The sequence below is a fragment of the Bison bison genome, unplaced genomic scaffold (genome assembly GCF_000754665.1).
Source record: "Bison bison bison isolate TAMUID 2011002044 unplaced genomic scaffold, Bison_UMD1.0 scf7180017864337, whole genome shotgun sequence".
Classification (NCBI taxonomy): Eukaryota; Metazoa; Chordata; class Mammalia; order Artiodactyla; family Bovidae; genus Bison; species Bison bison.
Window position 1 is genome coordinate 1,002,345 of NW_011494909.1, and position 18,207 is coordinate 1,020,551.

Here is an 18,207-nt window from a genome sequence, read left to right on the forward strand (position 1 = left end):
AACTCTCTTGCTTTTTCCATGATCCAGCGGATGTTGGCAATTTGATCTCTGGTTCCTCTGCCTTTTCTAAAACCAGCTTGAACATCAGGAAGTTCACAGTTCACATATTGCTGAAGCCTGGCTTGGAGAATTTTGAGCCTCACTTTACTAGCATGTGAGATGAGTGCAATTGTGTGGTAGTTTGAGCATTCTTTGGCATTGCCTTTCTTTGGGATTGGAATGAAAAGTGACCTTTTCCAGTCTTGTGGCCACTGCTGAGTTTTCCAAATTTGCTGGCATATTGAGTGCAGCACTTTCACAGCATCATCTGTCAGGATTTAGAATAGCTCAACTGGAATTCCATCACCTCCACTAGCTTTGTTCGTAGTGATGCTTTCTAAGGCCCACTTGACTTCACATTCCAGGATGTATGGCTCTAGGTCAGTGATCACACCATCATGATTATCTGGGTTGTGAAGATCTTTTTTGTACAGTTCTTCTGTGTATTCTTGCCATCTCTTCTTAATATCTTCAGCTTCTGTTAGGTCCATACCATTTCTGTCCTTTATCGAGCCCATCTTTGCATGAAATGTTCCTTTGGTATCTCTGATTTTCTTCAAGAGTTCCCTACTCTTTCCCATTCTGTTGTTTTCCTCTATTTCTTTGCATTGATCGCTGAAGAAGGCTTTCTTAGCTCTTCTTGCTGTTCTTTGGAACTCTGCATTCAGATGTTTATATCTTTCCTTTTCTCCTTTGCTTTTCACTTCTCTTCTTTTCACAGCTATTTGTAAGGCCTCCCCAGACGGCCATTTTGCTTTTTTGCATTTCTTTTCCACGGGGATGGTCTTGATCCCTGTCTCCTGTACAATGTCACGAACCTCATTCCATAGTTCATCAGGCACTCTATCTATCAGATCTAGACCCTTAAATCTATTTCTCACTTCCACTGTATAATCATAAGGGATTTGATTTAGGTCATACCTAAATGGTCTAGTGGTTTTCCCTACTTCTTCAGTTTAAGTCTGAATTTGTCAATAAGGAGTTCATGGTCTGAGCCACAGTCAGCTCCTGGTCTTGTTTTTGCTGACTGTATAGAGCTTCTCCATCTTTGGCTGCAAAGAATATAATCAATCTGATTTCAGTGTTGACCATCTGGTGATGTCCATGTATAGAGTCTTCTCTTGTGTTGTTGGAAGAGGGTGTTTGTTATGACCAGTGCATTTTCTTGGCAAAACTCTATCAGTCTTTGCCCTGCTTCATTCTGTATTCCAAGGCCAAATTTGCCTGTTACTCCAGGTGTTTCTTGACTTCCTACTTTTGCATTCCAGTCCCCTATAATGAAAAGGACATCTTTTTTGGGTGTTAGTTCTAAAAGGTCTTGTCATAACACGTATTAAAAAGGAAGACTGAATAGTATTTCATCGTAGAGCTCTACCACATTTTGTTTACCCATTTGTCAGTTGATGGACGTTTAAGCAGTTTTCACTTTTTAGCTATTATGAGTGTGTTGTTGTGACTCTATACAAGTTTTTGTGTGAACATACATTTTCAGTTCTCTTGGGTATATATCTATGAGTGGACTTGTTGTGTTACAGGGTAAATGTATGTTTAATATTTTTAGTAACTGCTGAACTGTTTGTCACAATGGTTGCACCATTTTTCATTCCCAGTAGCAATGTATGAATGTTGCAGTTTCTCCATATCCTCACCAATACTTGTTACTGTTGGTGTTTTGCTTTTAGCTGTCTTAGTGTGAGTGAAATTTATCTCATTGTGGTTTTGTTTGCATTTCCCTAATGGCTAATGATTGTGAGCATTTTTTCATGTGCTTATTGGCCATTTGTCTGTCTTCTTTGGAAAGTTATTCAAATCCTTTTAAATTGGATTATTTGTCTTTTTATTGTAACGAGTTCTTTGTATATTTTTTGTACATATCCCTTATGGATATAATTTGTAGATGGTTTCTTTCATTCTGTGAGTTGTCTTTCACTTTCTTAGTATCATTTGAAGGACAAAAGTTTTAAAGATTGATTTATTCCATCTTACAGTTCTTCAAGGTCTGATCTGAAGCACTGGTTTAATTTTCATTTGTGTTCTTCCTTCATTAAATAAATAGTGGTTAAATTTTTTTTGAAAAGGCTGGACTGTACCTCTTAGCCTGTTAATTTGAATGAATCCACTGAAATGAAATCTATAGCAATCCCCTTAATTATATATTTACATATTGTTCTATAGTTAATTTGTAGTATAACTGTCTACACATTTAATTGAAATTTCACACAAAGTGCTAATATCTTGTTTTAAAATTTTATTAAAGTGTAGTTGATTTCCAGCATTAATTTCTGCTCTATAGCAAAGTGACTCAGTCATATATATTCCTCTTCATATTCTTTGCCATTTTGGTTTATCAGAGAATATTGAATATCCCTGTGCTGTTGAGTAGGCCCTTGTTGTTTATCCATCACGTATATACTAGTTTGTGTCTGCTAATCTCAAGCTCCCAATCCTCCCCTCCGCTGCCTGACCGTGCCTTTGGCACCCACAGATCTATTCTCTCTGTCTGTGAGTCTCTTTCAGTTCCTTAGATACATTTGTTTGTGTCGTCTTTTAGGTTCTGCGTATGGTATCACGGTATTTCTGTTTCTCCTGCCTTACTTTACTTAGTATGATGATCTCTAGGTCCATCCATGTTGCCGCGAATGGCATTATTTCACTTTTAATGACTGAGTAGTATTCCATTATACTACTTTATTTATCCATTCACCTGTTGATGGACACTTACGTTGTTTCCATGTCTTGGCTATTATAAATAGTGCTGCTGTATGAAATAGGGGTGCAGTATCTTTTTAAATTATAGTTTTGTCTGGATATATGCCCAGCAGTGGGATTGCTGGACCGTAAGGCATAAAGTGTTTACATCTTAAGTATTATGTGTATATCCACACCTAGATCAAGGTAGAAAACACTCCTAGCCCCCCCCCCAAGGCTCCCTCACCTAAGTGAACTTTCAGGTATGAAGTCAGCCGGAATCAGGGAACGTTCCTAAGCATCTCTTAGTTCTTCATTTTGAAAATAGATGAACCTGGTATTGGTTTTCATGACTTTGAAGACCTGTGGATTTTATCATGTTTTAGCAGATGGGTGGATGTTCAGAGTCTGTTTATATTAATATAGACAGAACACTATTCACCAGTGAAGTGCTTCACTTCAGTCTTAGCTTTTCCTGATCCAGCTTGTAGGAGCATTTGCTGGAATTTTGGGGAGAGAGTTTCTAATTGAAGCTCCCCTTGCTAAGAATGAGAAACTGAGTTTTGGGAACTCTGTTAGCACTGTACCACTTGATGGCACTGTTGCATGAGGAGCATGAACGTTGTGGGAAAAGTTACCGGGCATTTGCTTGTCTGTTTCAGAGTAAATGATCTAATTTTTTTTTGTTTTGTCCCTTTTGAATCATCATCTGCTTTAGTGTTTTCTATGAAGAAAAACCTTTGTATTCTTCAAATAAGCAGTAACAGGGTTCTTTCACATTAATTTTTTTCCAGGCATTTTTGAGCACAGAAATATAATAGCTTTCAACAGTTAAATCATTTAGATTTTAAAGAGAAAACAGCTAAAAACCTGATAGATTATGAAGTTAAAAACCTTTAAGACTTCCCTGCCCCCCCTCCCCGCTCAGGAACAAAACCGTGTAATTCTGCTTTCTTGTTTTTACCTGTAGTTAGTGACTAGATGTTTACTTACTTGATGATCATTAACTGCTTGTAGGGTACTTAAATGTGTGATTTGGGAGAGCTTGAAAGTATAAGCAAGGTTTTATTATTGTTTAAGAAAGAAATATTCTTTTTAAATTGTTCACTCATTAACTGCTGGTAAAAATATTTATCACTCAGAAGATTATAAAATTCAGTTTTCAAAGGAAGGATCTAAGTTTATTTTATAGTTCACTTTCAGAAAGGTTAAATAAAATATATTTAGCTTAAAATTTAATGCAGAAATTTGCTTTTTATATTGATTGAAGTGTCTTATAACATTTATGTGATTGGTACAGCATTTAGCACTCCATTCCCTTTGAGCTTGCATTTGTAGGAAAGTGAAAAAGTCAGAAGACTTTACTTAAATAGTTATGAATGTTGAAAAGTATGTAATTTCTTACATTATATACAGCATAAGGGATCTTACTTTGTGAAGTAATGAATATTCACAGAACTTAAAGGTTTAAATGGGGCAAGATGACTTTTAGTATCAACTGTTCATTTAATTGTAAAAAGTATAGTGGTAAAAGAGGAACTAGGAGCTTCTTGGTTTGAAAAGGATTTGGTGAATTTACTAGGAGTAGAGGATTCTCCAAAAGAAACAAAAACTAGAGTTACTGACTACTTGGAAAGGTATAATTAAAAGAGTTAAGATCTTCTCGCGGTTCCTTAAGGAGAAGGCAATGGCAACCCACTCCAGTACTCTTGCCTGGAAAATCCCATGGACAGAGGAGCCTGGTGGGCTGCAGTCCCTGAGGTCACTAAGAGTCAAACACAACTGAGCGACTTCACTTTCACTTTTCACTTTACTGCATTGCAGAAGGAAATGGCAGCCCACTCCAGTGTTCTTGCCTGGAGAATCCCAGGGATGGGGGAGCCTGGTGGGCTGCCATCTATGGGGTTGCACAGAGTCGGACACGACTGAAGCGAATTAGCAGCAACAGCAGTGGTTCCTTAAACTAATTTTTAAGTTCCTGTTGAACCTGAAAGCACTGACCTGTGTTAGTAGTTTAATGATGTGAGTCTCCGTGGATAGCAAAAGCTGCTTTACTTTTTAAAAATATATATATGATTTTATTTATATTTTTGGTTGTGCTGGGTCTTTGTTGCTGTGTGGACTCTCTGTAGTTGGTGAGGGTTGCTCTCTAGTTGTGCTGTGCAGGCTTCTTCTTGGAGTGGCTTCTCTTATTGCAGAGCATTGGCTTGAGTGCACATGGGGTTCGGTAGTTGCAACTCCTGGGTTCTAGAGCATAGGCTCTGTTGTTCATGGGATGTGGGATATTCCTGGACCAGGGATCGAACCTTTGTCTCCTGCACTGGCAGGTATAGTCTTTACCACTGAGCCACCAGGTAAGGCCAGGCTGCTTTACTTTAAAATGGATGGTCTATCCGTCTTTCTTTTAGGGTTGGAAAAAACCTTTGAAGTAGATTGAACTAACTGGAAGAAGAAAATAATGCAGCAAACTATAGATGACTTGCCCAAGAAAAGAAGAAAAAAGATGACATACTTCAGTTAGGTTTTGATGCTACATGTTATAATCTCAAATTTTATTGAAAAATACATTGAAAAAGACAACCAAGAATTGATTTTGTAAACTCAGAAGCTAGTTCTTAAAAAAAAATCCAAATAGAGAACTATTTAGCAAATATAAAAAACAATAAAAACTTTAAGAATAAGCCAGCTGATAATGCTAGAAATGTTTAAAAACCACTTGAAAACCTCAGTAAAACAGGTAATTTTTTGTAAAACATAAACATTTTCAAAATCAATTCAACACAAAATTAAATAGACCAGTGATTATGGAAGAAAATGTAAAAAGTTACCAGAGTAATTTCTCTGCTCTATCATTTTTGCCAGAACATAGGAAAGAAAAAAATATGGAAAAATAGGCAAAATCTTACCAACAACAAAAAAAGAGCATGGAAATCAAAAGTATGGGTCAGTCTCACTTTTTAAGTGTCGAAACAAAAATTCTAAGTAAAACACTAACAAATCATATTTACTAGTATATTAAAGATAAAAATTCAGCATGATCAAAGAGAATTAATCTTAGTAATGAAAAGATACTTTAAATAGGAAATTTATTAATATGTATAACAGCAGGGACAATAAACTATATGATTACCCCACTAAATGCATAAAAGATATTTGATAAGCTCTTCATTGATAAAATATAAAACTTGATCAATTTAATATTATTCTTAGAGAAATAGGATGATATTTTCTAAAGGTGTTGTAGAATATTTTAGAATAAGAGGTAACAGTATTTATCTAAGATGTATCTATCGAGCACTTACGATATTCCACATACTGTTTTGAGTGCTGACAAACTGTTTCCCATGGAGCTTACATTCTAGTGGGAAGGGTGACAGACAACAAACGTAACAAGTAAGTAAACTGTGTATGTTGGAAAGTGATAAATTTTATTTTTAAAAAAACAGTGTGGGATAAGGAGATGGGAGTGGGATGGATTTGCAGTTTCAGTGGCATATTCAGAACGGGTCTCATGGAGGGGGTGTCATTGGAACTAAGACTTGACCTGTGTGAGGGAGTATGTGGCAGAGGTGTTTGGGAAAAGTAGACTCCAGCTGCTGAAAACAGCCAGTACTGAGGCTCTGAGGATTAGTGGGAGTCCGGTGAGACTGGAGAGACTAGTAGGAGATGAGGTCAGGTCAGTTCTTGAGATCACAGAGGTACTGTATGGGAGAATTAGAACCTGAGCCTCTCAACTCCCAGTGCATAACTCTTTGTTATCCCATGACCTTAATTTTTGAGTCTTAATTTTTCTGACCTGCACTGTGGCAGTTGGGAGAGGTAGAACTTGGGCACAGATTTAAAGTCCTATATTTGTAATTGATCATGAACTGAAGGGAAAAAAAGTATTTGTTACTAAAGGGAATACAAGAAAACCAACATTGTAACTAAAATATAATAGCAATATATTAAAATGTAATATTCTAACTGAAGTTTGAAAATTTAGAAAGTAAATTTGATATTAGTATGGATCCATCTATTATGCTTGAAAATGAAGTCTGCAGTTGCCCTAGGCATTTTTTTTTTTTTTGGTACTAGCAGATGTTAAGAAAATTATTACAAATTTGTAAGAGTGTTTTATAGGATATCTCAGTTCTTTACAGAGTGGATTATGCTTTTCATTTCTTTAAAGAAGGACAAAGTGAAGTGAATGTCACTCAGTTATAGTTGACTCTTTGTGACCCATCCATGGAATTCTCCAGGCCAGAATACTGGAGTGGATAGCCTTTCCCATCTCCAGGGGATCTTCCCAACCCAGAGATTGAACCCAGGTCTCCCGCATTGCAGGCAGATTCTTTACCAGCTGAGCCACAAGGGAATCCATAAAGAAGGATAGAATAAATTTAAAATATATTGAAGTACTACTATGGAGGCACCATATTCTTGACTTCTCAGCATCTGTAGCCTTATTTCTGAAGTGGTGATTATGGTTATTAGGATCAACAAGATAAATAATGGATATCAGATGCCTAGGACAGGGCCTGGCACGTTCATAAGAAAAAATAAATGATAATTTAAAGAATTGTGATGGTCAAAGAGGAATACGAAGTGTTTGAGGCTCCGAGTACTTTCCTTCCCTTAACTCCACCTTTCAAGTTTATCTCCATTCTTCCTTCCTCACCATGTCCCTTCTCTCAGCTAAGGCTTATATCGATCCACACTGGGAGTTTTCCAGATCTAATTTAAGTCTTTCATGGTAGGCAGAGTTTTCTCTGATGATAAACCATTTTTATGGTTCTGTAGTATAATGATATATTCAAAGATGTGTAAGACTTGTAGAATTATTTCTGTCTGTTCTAAATGGCTTTGGGTTGTAGTTTTTGAGCTCTTGTTTTGAATTTTTCTAGTTTTTTGCTTCCTTCCTCAATGTTAGCTCCCATTACTTGCTGCTTTTTTTTCCTCATGACTTCTCATTTTCAGAGTCTGATCTGCTGAGTGTTGACTCATTGGATAATCGAGTTTTATAAAGTAATGTGTGGCAGGAATGGAAAATAAATTTTTAGTTTGTGTGTTGATTCTAATTAGTATTGGCCATCTGGAGTGCTGAATCCTGGAGTTGTATCCAAATTTGGCAAGAAAGTGCTCTGATGATGAAAGTGGGTGGCAGCAATGCATATTTGCACTAGTTGTCTAGAGAAAGGGTAGGTCAGCCCCATGTGAGAGTCCAAGTGGACTTTATAATGGGTAAAATAAGTTAGTGTATAGGTTTTGTGATTTTTTTTGACTTCTTAGATACTCTTTTGGTTATTGGTTAACCCTTTTACTTTACTTTGAGGCTTCTAAATAACTTCTTCATGGATAAATGAAGGAAATGCTTTAAAAGGATTGTTTTGTTCTTTTTAAGTTATCTTTATGTTTATCTTCCCAGTATTGTGTGATTAAAATTTTAAGCAATGTTTTCTCTGCTATTTCATATTTTATCAAAATTGTATACTTGATGAAATTTGCAGATGTGCGATAATTGCACTGAATGGAAAATACCAGATGATTAATAAACTTTCACAAGGCAAATTGAATTGGATTTCCAAATACTTCATTATGATGGCAATCAATGGGCATGTCTGTATGATTACTAGTTTTTATAATCTTTTAATGTGTGACTATATCTGAGAAAGTTTAAATTATTTTAAAATGAGTTATTTCTGGTGTGCTTTTTATACATATCACATATAACTTTTGCAGGTTGGATTTGCTACCATTTTATGCAAGATTGGTTGCTACATTGCATCCCTGCATGTCTGATGTAGCAGAGGATCTTTGTTCCATGCTGAGGGGGGATTTCAGATTTCATGTATGTATTTAAGCATTTATTTTATGTTTTTTATATATATATACTTATAAGATGAGTGGGGATTCTTTAGTTTAAGAATATGATTATTTTATTGGTAAGCACATTTTGAAATCTGATAGTGGTATAACAGTTCAGAATGTATGGACTTCTGAATTTTTAAAATGTGAATCTATTCAGCAACAGTTGAATTTTATAAATGCTATTCCAGTTGGAGATGAGTGGCTGCTGCTACCTTGTTTTCCCATTGTAGGTACTGTACTCTTTGCTTTTGTAAAGTAAAACCATTCTCCAAGGTCAGGAGAGCCAGCAGGCCTCCTTGGGGTCACCAGAAGAAACAGGGTTGGCCGTGATTCAGGGCACAGTGCCAGTAGGATGCCTCCAGGTGTTGGGTCCTGTGTTTGGGGCACATGAAGTTTTGATCTCAGTGAATGCGGTCATAGACCATGTTTTTATTGATTCTTGCCTTAAAAATCTTTACCTTAAAGATTCTTAATAGAGTGTCTGTGAGTGGTTCTCCCAGACCTATGTTACCCCATCATCTTGGCTTGAAAGAAATAAAATGATATCTTAGGGGTGACAAAATGAACATTGGTAGAATTTGAAAAGACCTGAAATGCCAGTAGAAAAATTGTGTTTGTAAAATTTAGCTTTATATAGCAAGTTGCTTGGAATGCACATAAGTGTTTGCTGTGCTCAATATGTACTTTATTACACTCACTCTGACCACATCAGTAGTAGGGCTGAGCACCAGAACAGAAATAATTCTTGAGGTCAGGACTGTCATGATATAATTAGAAAGATAAGGCATAAATACAAAAGCAAGAGTGGAATAAAAAATTAAACCCTAAATGTATATTGATGTTATAAGGAAATGCATCCTTACTTGCCAAATGAATTGTTGGAGACTCAGTGCCTTGAGTCTAGAGGAGGCAAATTCTCTGTGGAGGTAGGTGGTCTCTGAAGGCTTCTTGCCATAGGTGTTAATCTGTTAGTATGAGATTTGTAGGTAAATTTTTCCGAACCAGCTTTTCTGCTGAAGTGTATTTCAGACATTTGTGGATACTACTACACAAGGACAGGTTTCTGTGTCTAGAAAAGTTTGGAAACACTGAGATCAAGAAAGTCAAACCATTTTGCTTTTGCTTTATGGTAAGAATTCTCAATGCTTTAATAGGATAATGAGCACTGTGAACCTCCTGGAAGGGGCTGACTATACACTCGAAAGACACATTTTGATAAATGCTACTAGTTTAGGGGCAGATGGGCCTGAAGGCATATAGTTGATATCCCATCAGGCAGATACAGACAAGACAGTGTTTTACTAGCAGACAGTGTGACAATATTGAAGAAGGCAATGGCACCCCACTCCAGTACTCTTGCCTGGAAAATCCCATGGATGGAGGAGCCTGGTAGGCTGCAGCCCATGGGGTCACCAAGAGTCACACACGACTGAGCGACTTCCTTTTCACTTTTCACTTTCATGCATTGGAGAAGGAAATGGCAACCCACTCCAGTGTTCTTGCCTGGAGAATCCCAGGGACGGGGGAGCCTGCTGGGCTGCCATCTGTGGGGTCGCACAGAGTCGGACACGACTGAAGTGACTTAGCAGCAGCAGCAGCAGTATGACAATATTGTATGAGTTACATACACATACCCCTCCACCAAAGCTACAGCCAAACAAAATACAAGTTGCTGGACCACACATGATTAGTGCTTTTGGTGAGAAACCTAAAATTACGAAAATTCTGTTCTTGTGTACTTCTGTCCCATCTTTGAAAATTGGGGTGAGAGTTGAGGGAAATGGCATGTTTGTTACTGTTGTAAGGTTTCAGTACAAGGAGGAGAGTATCAGGATTCCAGAGAGTATTTGGGAGACGCTGCTCTCAGGGGAGAGGAGCAGGGCACTTGGTGTCTTCCATCACCTCTGCTGCTTCTTGATCCAGCCTTTCCCACCCTCAGATCTGCAGACTTTCCATTGACTTTTTATCAGGCAGTAAATGTGCTCAGCACTGTCCTATCTTTAAAATAAGGTATAAACAAGAATTTTTACACACCTGCACCCCTCCCCATCCTCTTTAATTTCCTTCTTATTCGAGTGCTGTAGAGTATACTTGTCTCTCTCACTTCTGACAGTTGCTCTTTGTTTCCCATCATAGTGCCCTGGCAGAAACCTTCACTGCTCTCCTAAGCACCTCATCCTAGTTGATGTCCCTGAGGATTCTGACTATCACTGTGGCTCCATCACAATGGCCAAGTTACTTAAATGCTCCGTACCCCGGTTTCCTTTTATTAAATGAGATAATTTTATCTTTTAAAATAGGATTGTTCTCAGTGATTAAATGAGATAATGCTTACAAAGCTCATCACACGGTGCCCAGACACAGATGTCCTTATAATAATAATGACCCCTTTTATGAACCACGCTCTCCTGCTTTTCACTTCTGACTACTTTCCTCAGTATCCCCTTGCTCTTTTTTCCAGCTGAGTTTATGTGGTAGTATTCTTCCTCCACACTCCTTTTTGACAGAATGCAGTTTCCCCGGGGTTTGGTTGGTATCTATTTCCCAGCAGCCTCACGTACCTGTGTCTTACCAGAGCCTCTCTCCTGGTACTTAATAAGTTGTCATGTACTTTTAGCTAAATACATCCATAAGACAAACTCATTTTCTTTTAAAAAATATCTGTCTTTCCCTTCCTCTTACAAACTTCTGTATTCTTCCTGTAAATTTGCAATATAGTTTATATAATCACCAAGGGAAATAGCTCTACTTTTGCCCCTCTGACATTCAGGAACCCGTGTTTGCCAAATTCTATTGATAATACCTTCTAAAACACGTCCTTAGGATAGTGTCTGTCCTTCAGTCCCAGTGCCACTGTCTTTCACTCTCTGTAGCTTGAACTAGAATAGCTGTGTAACCAGGTTCGCCATCTCTGCCTTCTCTCTAGCTGTAACATATTGTCACAATCTGATCCTATTTGCTTCTTGCTTAAGAACCTCACCTGAGAAAAAATGCTGGTTGGCACAACTGTATAAACTCTTATCTGGTAGTCAAAGAAATTCTAGTTAAAACAACACGTTTGCTAATTTGACTAATTGGTTAGTGAAGGTAATAGAAACCATTCACATATACTTGAGATTGGAATTTGAAGAAAGGAATTTGGCAGTATGTTTCAAGATCATTGGAGGTATTCATACAGTAGACAACTCTGAGAATCTGTTCTAAGCAAATGATACTGAGTACCCCAAAAGCTTTATTCACATCATGAATTGTAATGGGGGAAAAAAGGAAAATAATCTAGAAGCCCAACAATTGATTAAGAAAATGGTTGTATAATCGCAATGCTGAAATGATATAGAGCCATTGAAAGTCTTATTTACCAAAAAGTTTTCAAATCATATATAAAGTACTTTTCCGGGGGAGAAAAAGCAAGCTCTAAAGTCTTAAACATAATAAATTTACAGTTATGTTAAAATACTTAGAAAGTAACCAATAGAAAAAAGTATATATCAGTGTATTAACAGTGGCTGTTAGATAGTGGACTTATGAGAAATTCTTTTCCTTTCTAGTTTTCTGTGTTCTCCATATTTTTAGCAAGGGCTGCTTCTTTAATAATGGAGAAGACAACTTTTACTTAAATACAGACATAATCACCCTCACTCTTCAACATTTTTGAAATCTGGTTTTTTAACTTTTTGGATCAAACCTCTCTCTTGGTAAAATAAGTTGACCACATATCCCAGTATAGGCATATTTATTTATAAGTTATATGCATTTTTAATTCTATCAGTTATTTTATGTATATCATAAAACATACAAAGGTAACTTTAAAGTATGAGATAAAAACCAAAAACCTAAGTAGAAGTTTGATCCCCACCACCCCAGTAGATCAAGAGTCTTATCCTCCCTACTTTGGCAATCAATAGTCCCTAGAATAATATAAATTTTCTTTGAAGGCAGATTTATTTATTTATAAACCCAGTGCCTACTTAGTGTTTAGTGTATAGTAGATTTTCCAAAATATTAGTTGAATGATTGAATGTTTGTGTAAAACAAATAAGCTAATTATGGAGGAAGGAAATGGCAACCCACTCCAGTACTCTTGCCTGGAAAATCCTATATCCCATGGATGGAGGAGCATGGTAGGCTATAGTCCATGGGGTCGCAAAGAGTCAGACACTACTGAGCGACTTCACTTTCACTTTCTTTCTTTCTTACAATATTTAGGTGAAGTTATTGAGGGGCCAGTTTGGGGCAAAGAGTTCTTCCTTTAGGGGAATAATGAATGATAGGCCTTGGAGGTTCTTACTTTTGTATGTTGACATAGCTGAAGAGATTTTAACTCATTATATGAATCTAGTTATTTGATTAATCTTGGTTTTAGCTGTCACTAATGCATGAGTTGTAAGCAGCATTTTTGCTACATTTGATTATATAAATAAAATCTTTTCTTTTTTTTTTTCGGAGGGGCTGGGATCATTATCGAATTAAAAATATATACAAATTTTTACATTGTTAATTCACCTGTGTTACTTTTGCAGAAGTGTTTGACATACCATTTGATCATAAAGAATCAACAAATGAGATTAGAAAATATTAAATGAATCAGAATAAGTCTTTTTTATCAGTCACAGTCTTTTGAAAACTTGTTGTTTTTTTTTCCCCATTGAAAATGAGGGAATGAGATAATTCATACCTCATTTTAAAAGTCTGTAATCTTGTCATTTTAGTTAGATTGTACTACCTTAACTTCAATAATATGTAAGAATAATTGTGAATGATACACTGTTATGTGTTTTGGAAACTATGATGCTCAGTAATACCTAAAATTGTATGACCCTTACGAATTTGAGTCAGTTCTAGTGAGGTGGATGAACCCAGAGCCTGTTATACAGAGTGAAGTAAGTCATAAAGTGAAAAACAAATATCATATATTAATGATAAATGTGGAATCTATAAAAATGGTACTGATGAACCTATTTGTAGGGCATCAGTAGAGATACAGATGTAGAGAAAAGATTTGTAGACCCAGCAGTGGAAGGAGAGGGTGGGACAAACTGAGAGAGTGGCATTGCCAGTGGGAATTTGCTGTATGACTGCAGGGAGCTCAACTCAGTGCTGTGACAACCTAGAGGGATGATATGGGGTGGGAGAGAGGTTCATGTATGGCAGAAATCAACATAATGTTGTAAAGCAATTATACTCCAATTAAAATAATTTTAAAAATTGTGTGATTCTGCACAGCACAGAGCTTGTACATCTAGAATCGCCTAAGGAGCTTTGTAAAAGCATATGTATGTATTTCCCAGCCTTTCTCCCTTTAAAGATTCAGCTTCAGTATATCATTTTTGAAATGCTTCTTTTTACTTTTTCCATTTCTGTATTTCTTTAATTGTAAAAGAAACACATGCCCAGACTGGATGATTTAGAAAATACAAAAATACATAAAGAAGAAAGTGGGGGGCAATCTCATAATTTCATCACTTAAACTTTGTTAATATTTTAGTTGTTTGTTTTTTTTTTTTTACTTTTTTGCTTCTGTAGTTTTTCATGGATGAATTTATATTTAGTACAGTTTTTCATTTTTTATTTCTCAGAAGCATTTTACTGTATCATTTAAAACACTTTGTAAGCATCATTTGTATAATCTTTTGTTCTGGACATTAGTTGCTTAGTATTAGGTGAAGTATAGTTATCATCATTACCGCCCACTGTCATCATCCTTGTTTTTATCCTTATTTTTCCGAGTGAGTGAGTAGGTTCAGGGAGTTTTATATGCATTGTCCAGGATAATATACACCTACCCTCACTCCCAAATGGCACAAAACGACCACATGAGCTCAAGTGTTGTGAACTGCACATCTTAATTCTTTCATGGCACTACAATGTATATATAAACATTAAGCATTTTCATTAATTTGTTCAGTCAGTGAACATTAATTTTGTGCCCATATATTAGTGATGTATGTACAAATATGGATAAAACTCACAATGACTAGCATTTATTGAACTCTTTATGGTCCCAGTCACTACACTATTGATTGTGCTTTGTATGTATCAGTTGATTTAATACCCACAACCCTATATGATACAGGTTACTTTGATTAGTTCCATTTTACAGATAAGAAAATTAAGGCATAAAATTTAAGTAACAGTTAAGTGTTAGAGCTGGAAATTAAGCCTAACAAATTAAACCTAGCAAATTTTTGTTCAAAAATTATCCCGGAACATCTAAAAAGTCTATAAACACCTACTTTTGCTTGCTACAAAAAGTTGGTCCTTAAAAGGAAGATGATGAATTCCATTTAAGTGTAAATTGTCTATGTAGAAGATTAATACTTACGTAAAAGATTGTCACTCATTGTCCGGGTAAGGGTGAGGTTAGAACACACACACACACACACTTAGAACACACACACACACACACAGTCTTAACCACTGGACCACCAGGGAAATCCTGGTTAAGACTTATTTTGAACCCCAGCACACACACACACACACACACAGAGTCTTAACCACTGGACCACCAAGGAAATCCTGGTTAAGACTTATTTTGAACCCCAGCACACACACACACACACACACACACACACACACACACAGAGTCTTAACCACTGGACCACCAGGGAAATCCTGGTTAAGACTTATTTTGAACCCCAACACACACACACACACACACACACACACAGTCTTAACCACTGGACCACCAGGGAAATCCTGGTTAAGACTTATTTTGAACCCCAGCACGTGCTTGAGCAGTTAAATTCTCAAATATGAGTTAGGAGATTGGGGTTTTGGTACTGATCCTTGGTCAAGTCATTTGACAGCTTTGTGTTCTTCTCTTGTTGTTTTAACCATTAAATCAGATTGATACAGATTTTACTCCTTTCTTAGTGTGGAACAAATAGGAAGTATTCTGAAAAATAAGGACAGTAAACTGTTTCAAATAACTGCCATATTATTGTTATTGTTCAAAGAAAAGTCTTCTAGACTTCAGGTTTGGTTTTCTGATGAAAATATAATGCTGAGGTTAAATCCATTTACAGTTATCTTGATGTGTCTGCTCACATTGTACTGTTGTAATAGGATTTTGTTATGTTCATTATTTTTTGAAATGTGTGCCTGAGTACAGGGCTTATATTTGCAAAGGATTTGAGCTTTGGTATATGACTGTGACTGTTGATTAAAAAAAAAAAAAATAGCGATTGTAGTGAAAATTTTGTTGTACTAATGCATTTACAATAAAAAAATTTATATAGTTCATAACTATAATACACTTAATATTTTCTGCTTAAGTGAGCTTTAGGCATTTATTATTTTTAAAGGAGCATTTCCTAACATATATTCCTTATAATATTATTTAACAAACTAGTAGTTGTTAACATTTCAAAAGAGGGATTTATATTTTATGTTGCCAAAGAAATGTAAGGAACATTGAATTAAGTTAAACAGGTTTCTTGTTTGAGAGCCTCCTTAAGGCTGATGAAATGCATTGTTTCCCCAAATTACTTGACCATGAAACTGTTTTGGAAAGCACGTCCTGGCCCTGGTGTTCCACGGAGCTAATTATGTCTTAACTTAGAATAATTTGAATATAGCAAGAAACTATACCCAAATTTATTGAAAATATCTTGAGTGAATTCAATCTTATTAAAATAACAGTTCTTATCACAGATTTCAGACTGTTAAGCAGTGTTTCTTTTCTTTTCATTTGTAGGTACGAAAAAAGGACCAGATCAATATTGAAACAAAGAACAAAACTGTTCGTTTTATTGGAGAACTCACTAAGTTTAAGATGTTCACAAAAAATGATACACTGCATTGTTTAAAGGTAAGTGCTGAATCATTTGAAATATTTTTTAATAGATAAATCTAAAGTTTTAATGCTTTAGTTTATAAATGCTGGAAAATTATACAATTAAGAAATATTTAATTAATCTATAGGAAAACAAAAAAAGTAAAAAGGAACAATAAATAGATGAGCAAACTAGAGAACAATAATAAAATGGTAGATTCAAATACAGCTATAATAGTAATCACATGTAGTATAGAAGGACAAAATATATTAAGTAAAAGCCTTAAGAATATAAGACTTGATTGAAACAACATTATATGCTAGCCTACAAGGAAGATGCCCTTAAAATATTAACACCAGAAAGCCTAAAATGAAAAGATGGGGGAAATATACCAAGGAAGCACTAAAAAAATAAGATAAAGCACTTGGCTTCATTATTGTCAGACAAAGTAGGCTTTAAGGCATAAAGCATTGTTAGAAATAAAGAATCATAGTTCCTAAAGATAGTGTTAGCTTCCTGAATCAGTATGCATCCAATAATGTATTTTCAAAATACATGAAGCAAAAATCAACAAAGAAAGAGAAATCTGCAGTCATACTGAAAGACTGAAAAACACCTTTTAGTAGCTGAAAGCATAGGCAGGCAAGTAAGTGAGTAAGTATGTACCAGATTGGACAATGTAGTTACTAACCTTAGTCTAATTGACAGTATATCCAACAGAATCAGAATTTACAGTCCCTGCAAATGCACATGAATGAACCAAAATCAATCAGAAAGTCTCAGCAAGTTAAAAAACAAAAAAGGAAATTACTCAGGTTACAATTTTTTGTCCACTATGGAATCAAACTAGAAACTCACTAGTAACTAACTAGTTATGTGTGGTAAAGCTGATAACAGCATCAGTTCAGTTGCTCAGTTGTGTTCGACTCTTCGACCCCATGGACTGCAGGATTCCCTGTCCATCACCAGTTCCCGGAGTCTACTCAAACTCATGTCCATTGAGTCGGTGATGCCATCCAGCCATCTCATCCTCTGTCGTCCCTGTCTCCTCCTGCCTTCAATCTTTCCCAGCATCATCTTTTCAAATGAGTTAGTTCTTTGCATCAGGTGGCGAAAGTACTGGGAATTTCAGCTTCAGCATCACTCCTTCCAATGAATATTCAGAACTGATTTCTTTTAGAATGGACTGGTTGGATCTCCTTGCAGTCCAAGGGACTCTCAAGAGTCTTCTCCAACACCACAGTTCAAAAGCATCAATTCTTGGCGCTCAACTTTCTTTATAGTCCAACTCTCACATCCATACATGACTACTGGAAAAACCATAGCCTTGACTAGACGGACCTTTGTTGGCAAAGTAATGTCTCTGCTTTTCAACATGCTCTCTAGGCTGGTCATAACTTTCCTTCCAAGGAGTAAGCATCTTTTAATTTCATGGCTGCAGTCACCATCTGCAGTGATTTTGGAGCCCAAAAAAATAAAGTCTGACACTGTTCCAGTTTCCCCACTTATTTCCCATGAAGTGATGGGACCAGATGCCATGATCTTCGTTTTCTGAATGTTGAGCTTTAAGCCAACTTTTTCACTCTCCTCTTTCACTTTCATCAAGAGGTTTTTTAGTTCCTCTTCACTTTCTGCCATAAGGGTGGTGTCATCTGCATATCTGAGGTTATTGATATTTCTCCCAGCAGTCTTGATTCCAGCTTGTGTTTCTTCCAGCCCAGCGTTTCTCATGATGTACTCTGCATAGAAGTTCAATAAGCAGGATAAAGTAATGCTCAAAATTCTCCAAGCCAGGCTTCAGCAATACATGAACTGTGAACTTCCAGATGTTCAAGCTGGTTTTAGAAAAGGCAGA

The 18,207-nt window shown here is 36.3% G+C and overlaps 1 protein-coding gene across 1 annotated transcript in view; it reads left to right on the forward strand.

Annotated features, from left to right (window-relative positions):
- Positions 1-18,207, forward strand: part of UPF2 (UPF2 regulator of nonsense transcripts homolog (yeast)) — a 95,683-nt gene that overhangs the window by 31,316 nt on the left and 46,160 nt on the right. Inside the window, exons 9-10 of the mRNA XM_010854099.1 lie at positions 8,449-8,557; positions 16,274-16,387. Coding sequence (XP_010852401.1) covers positions 8,449-8,557; positions 16,274-16,387 — 223 coding nt within the window. The remainder of the gene's footprint in view (positions 1-8,448; positions 8,558-16,273; positions 16,388-18,207) is intronic.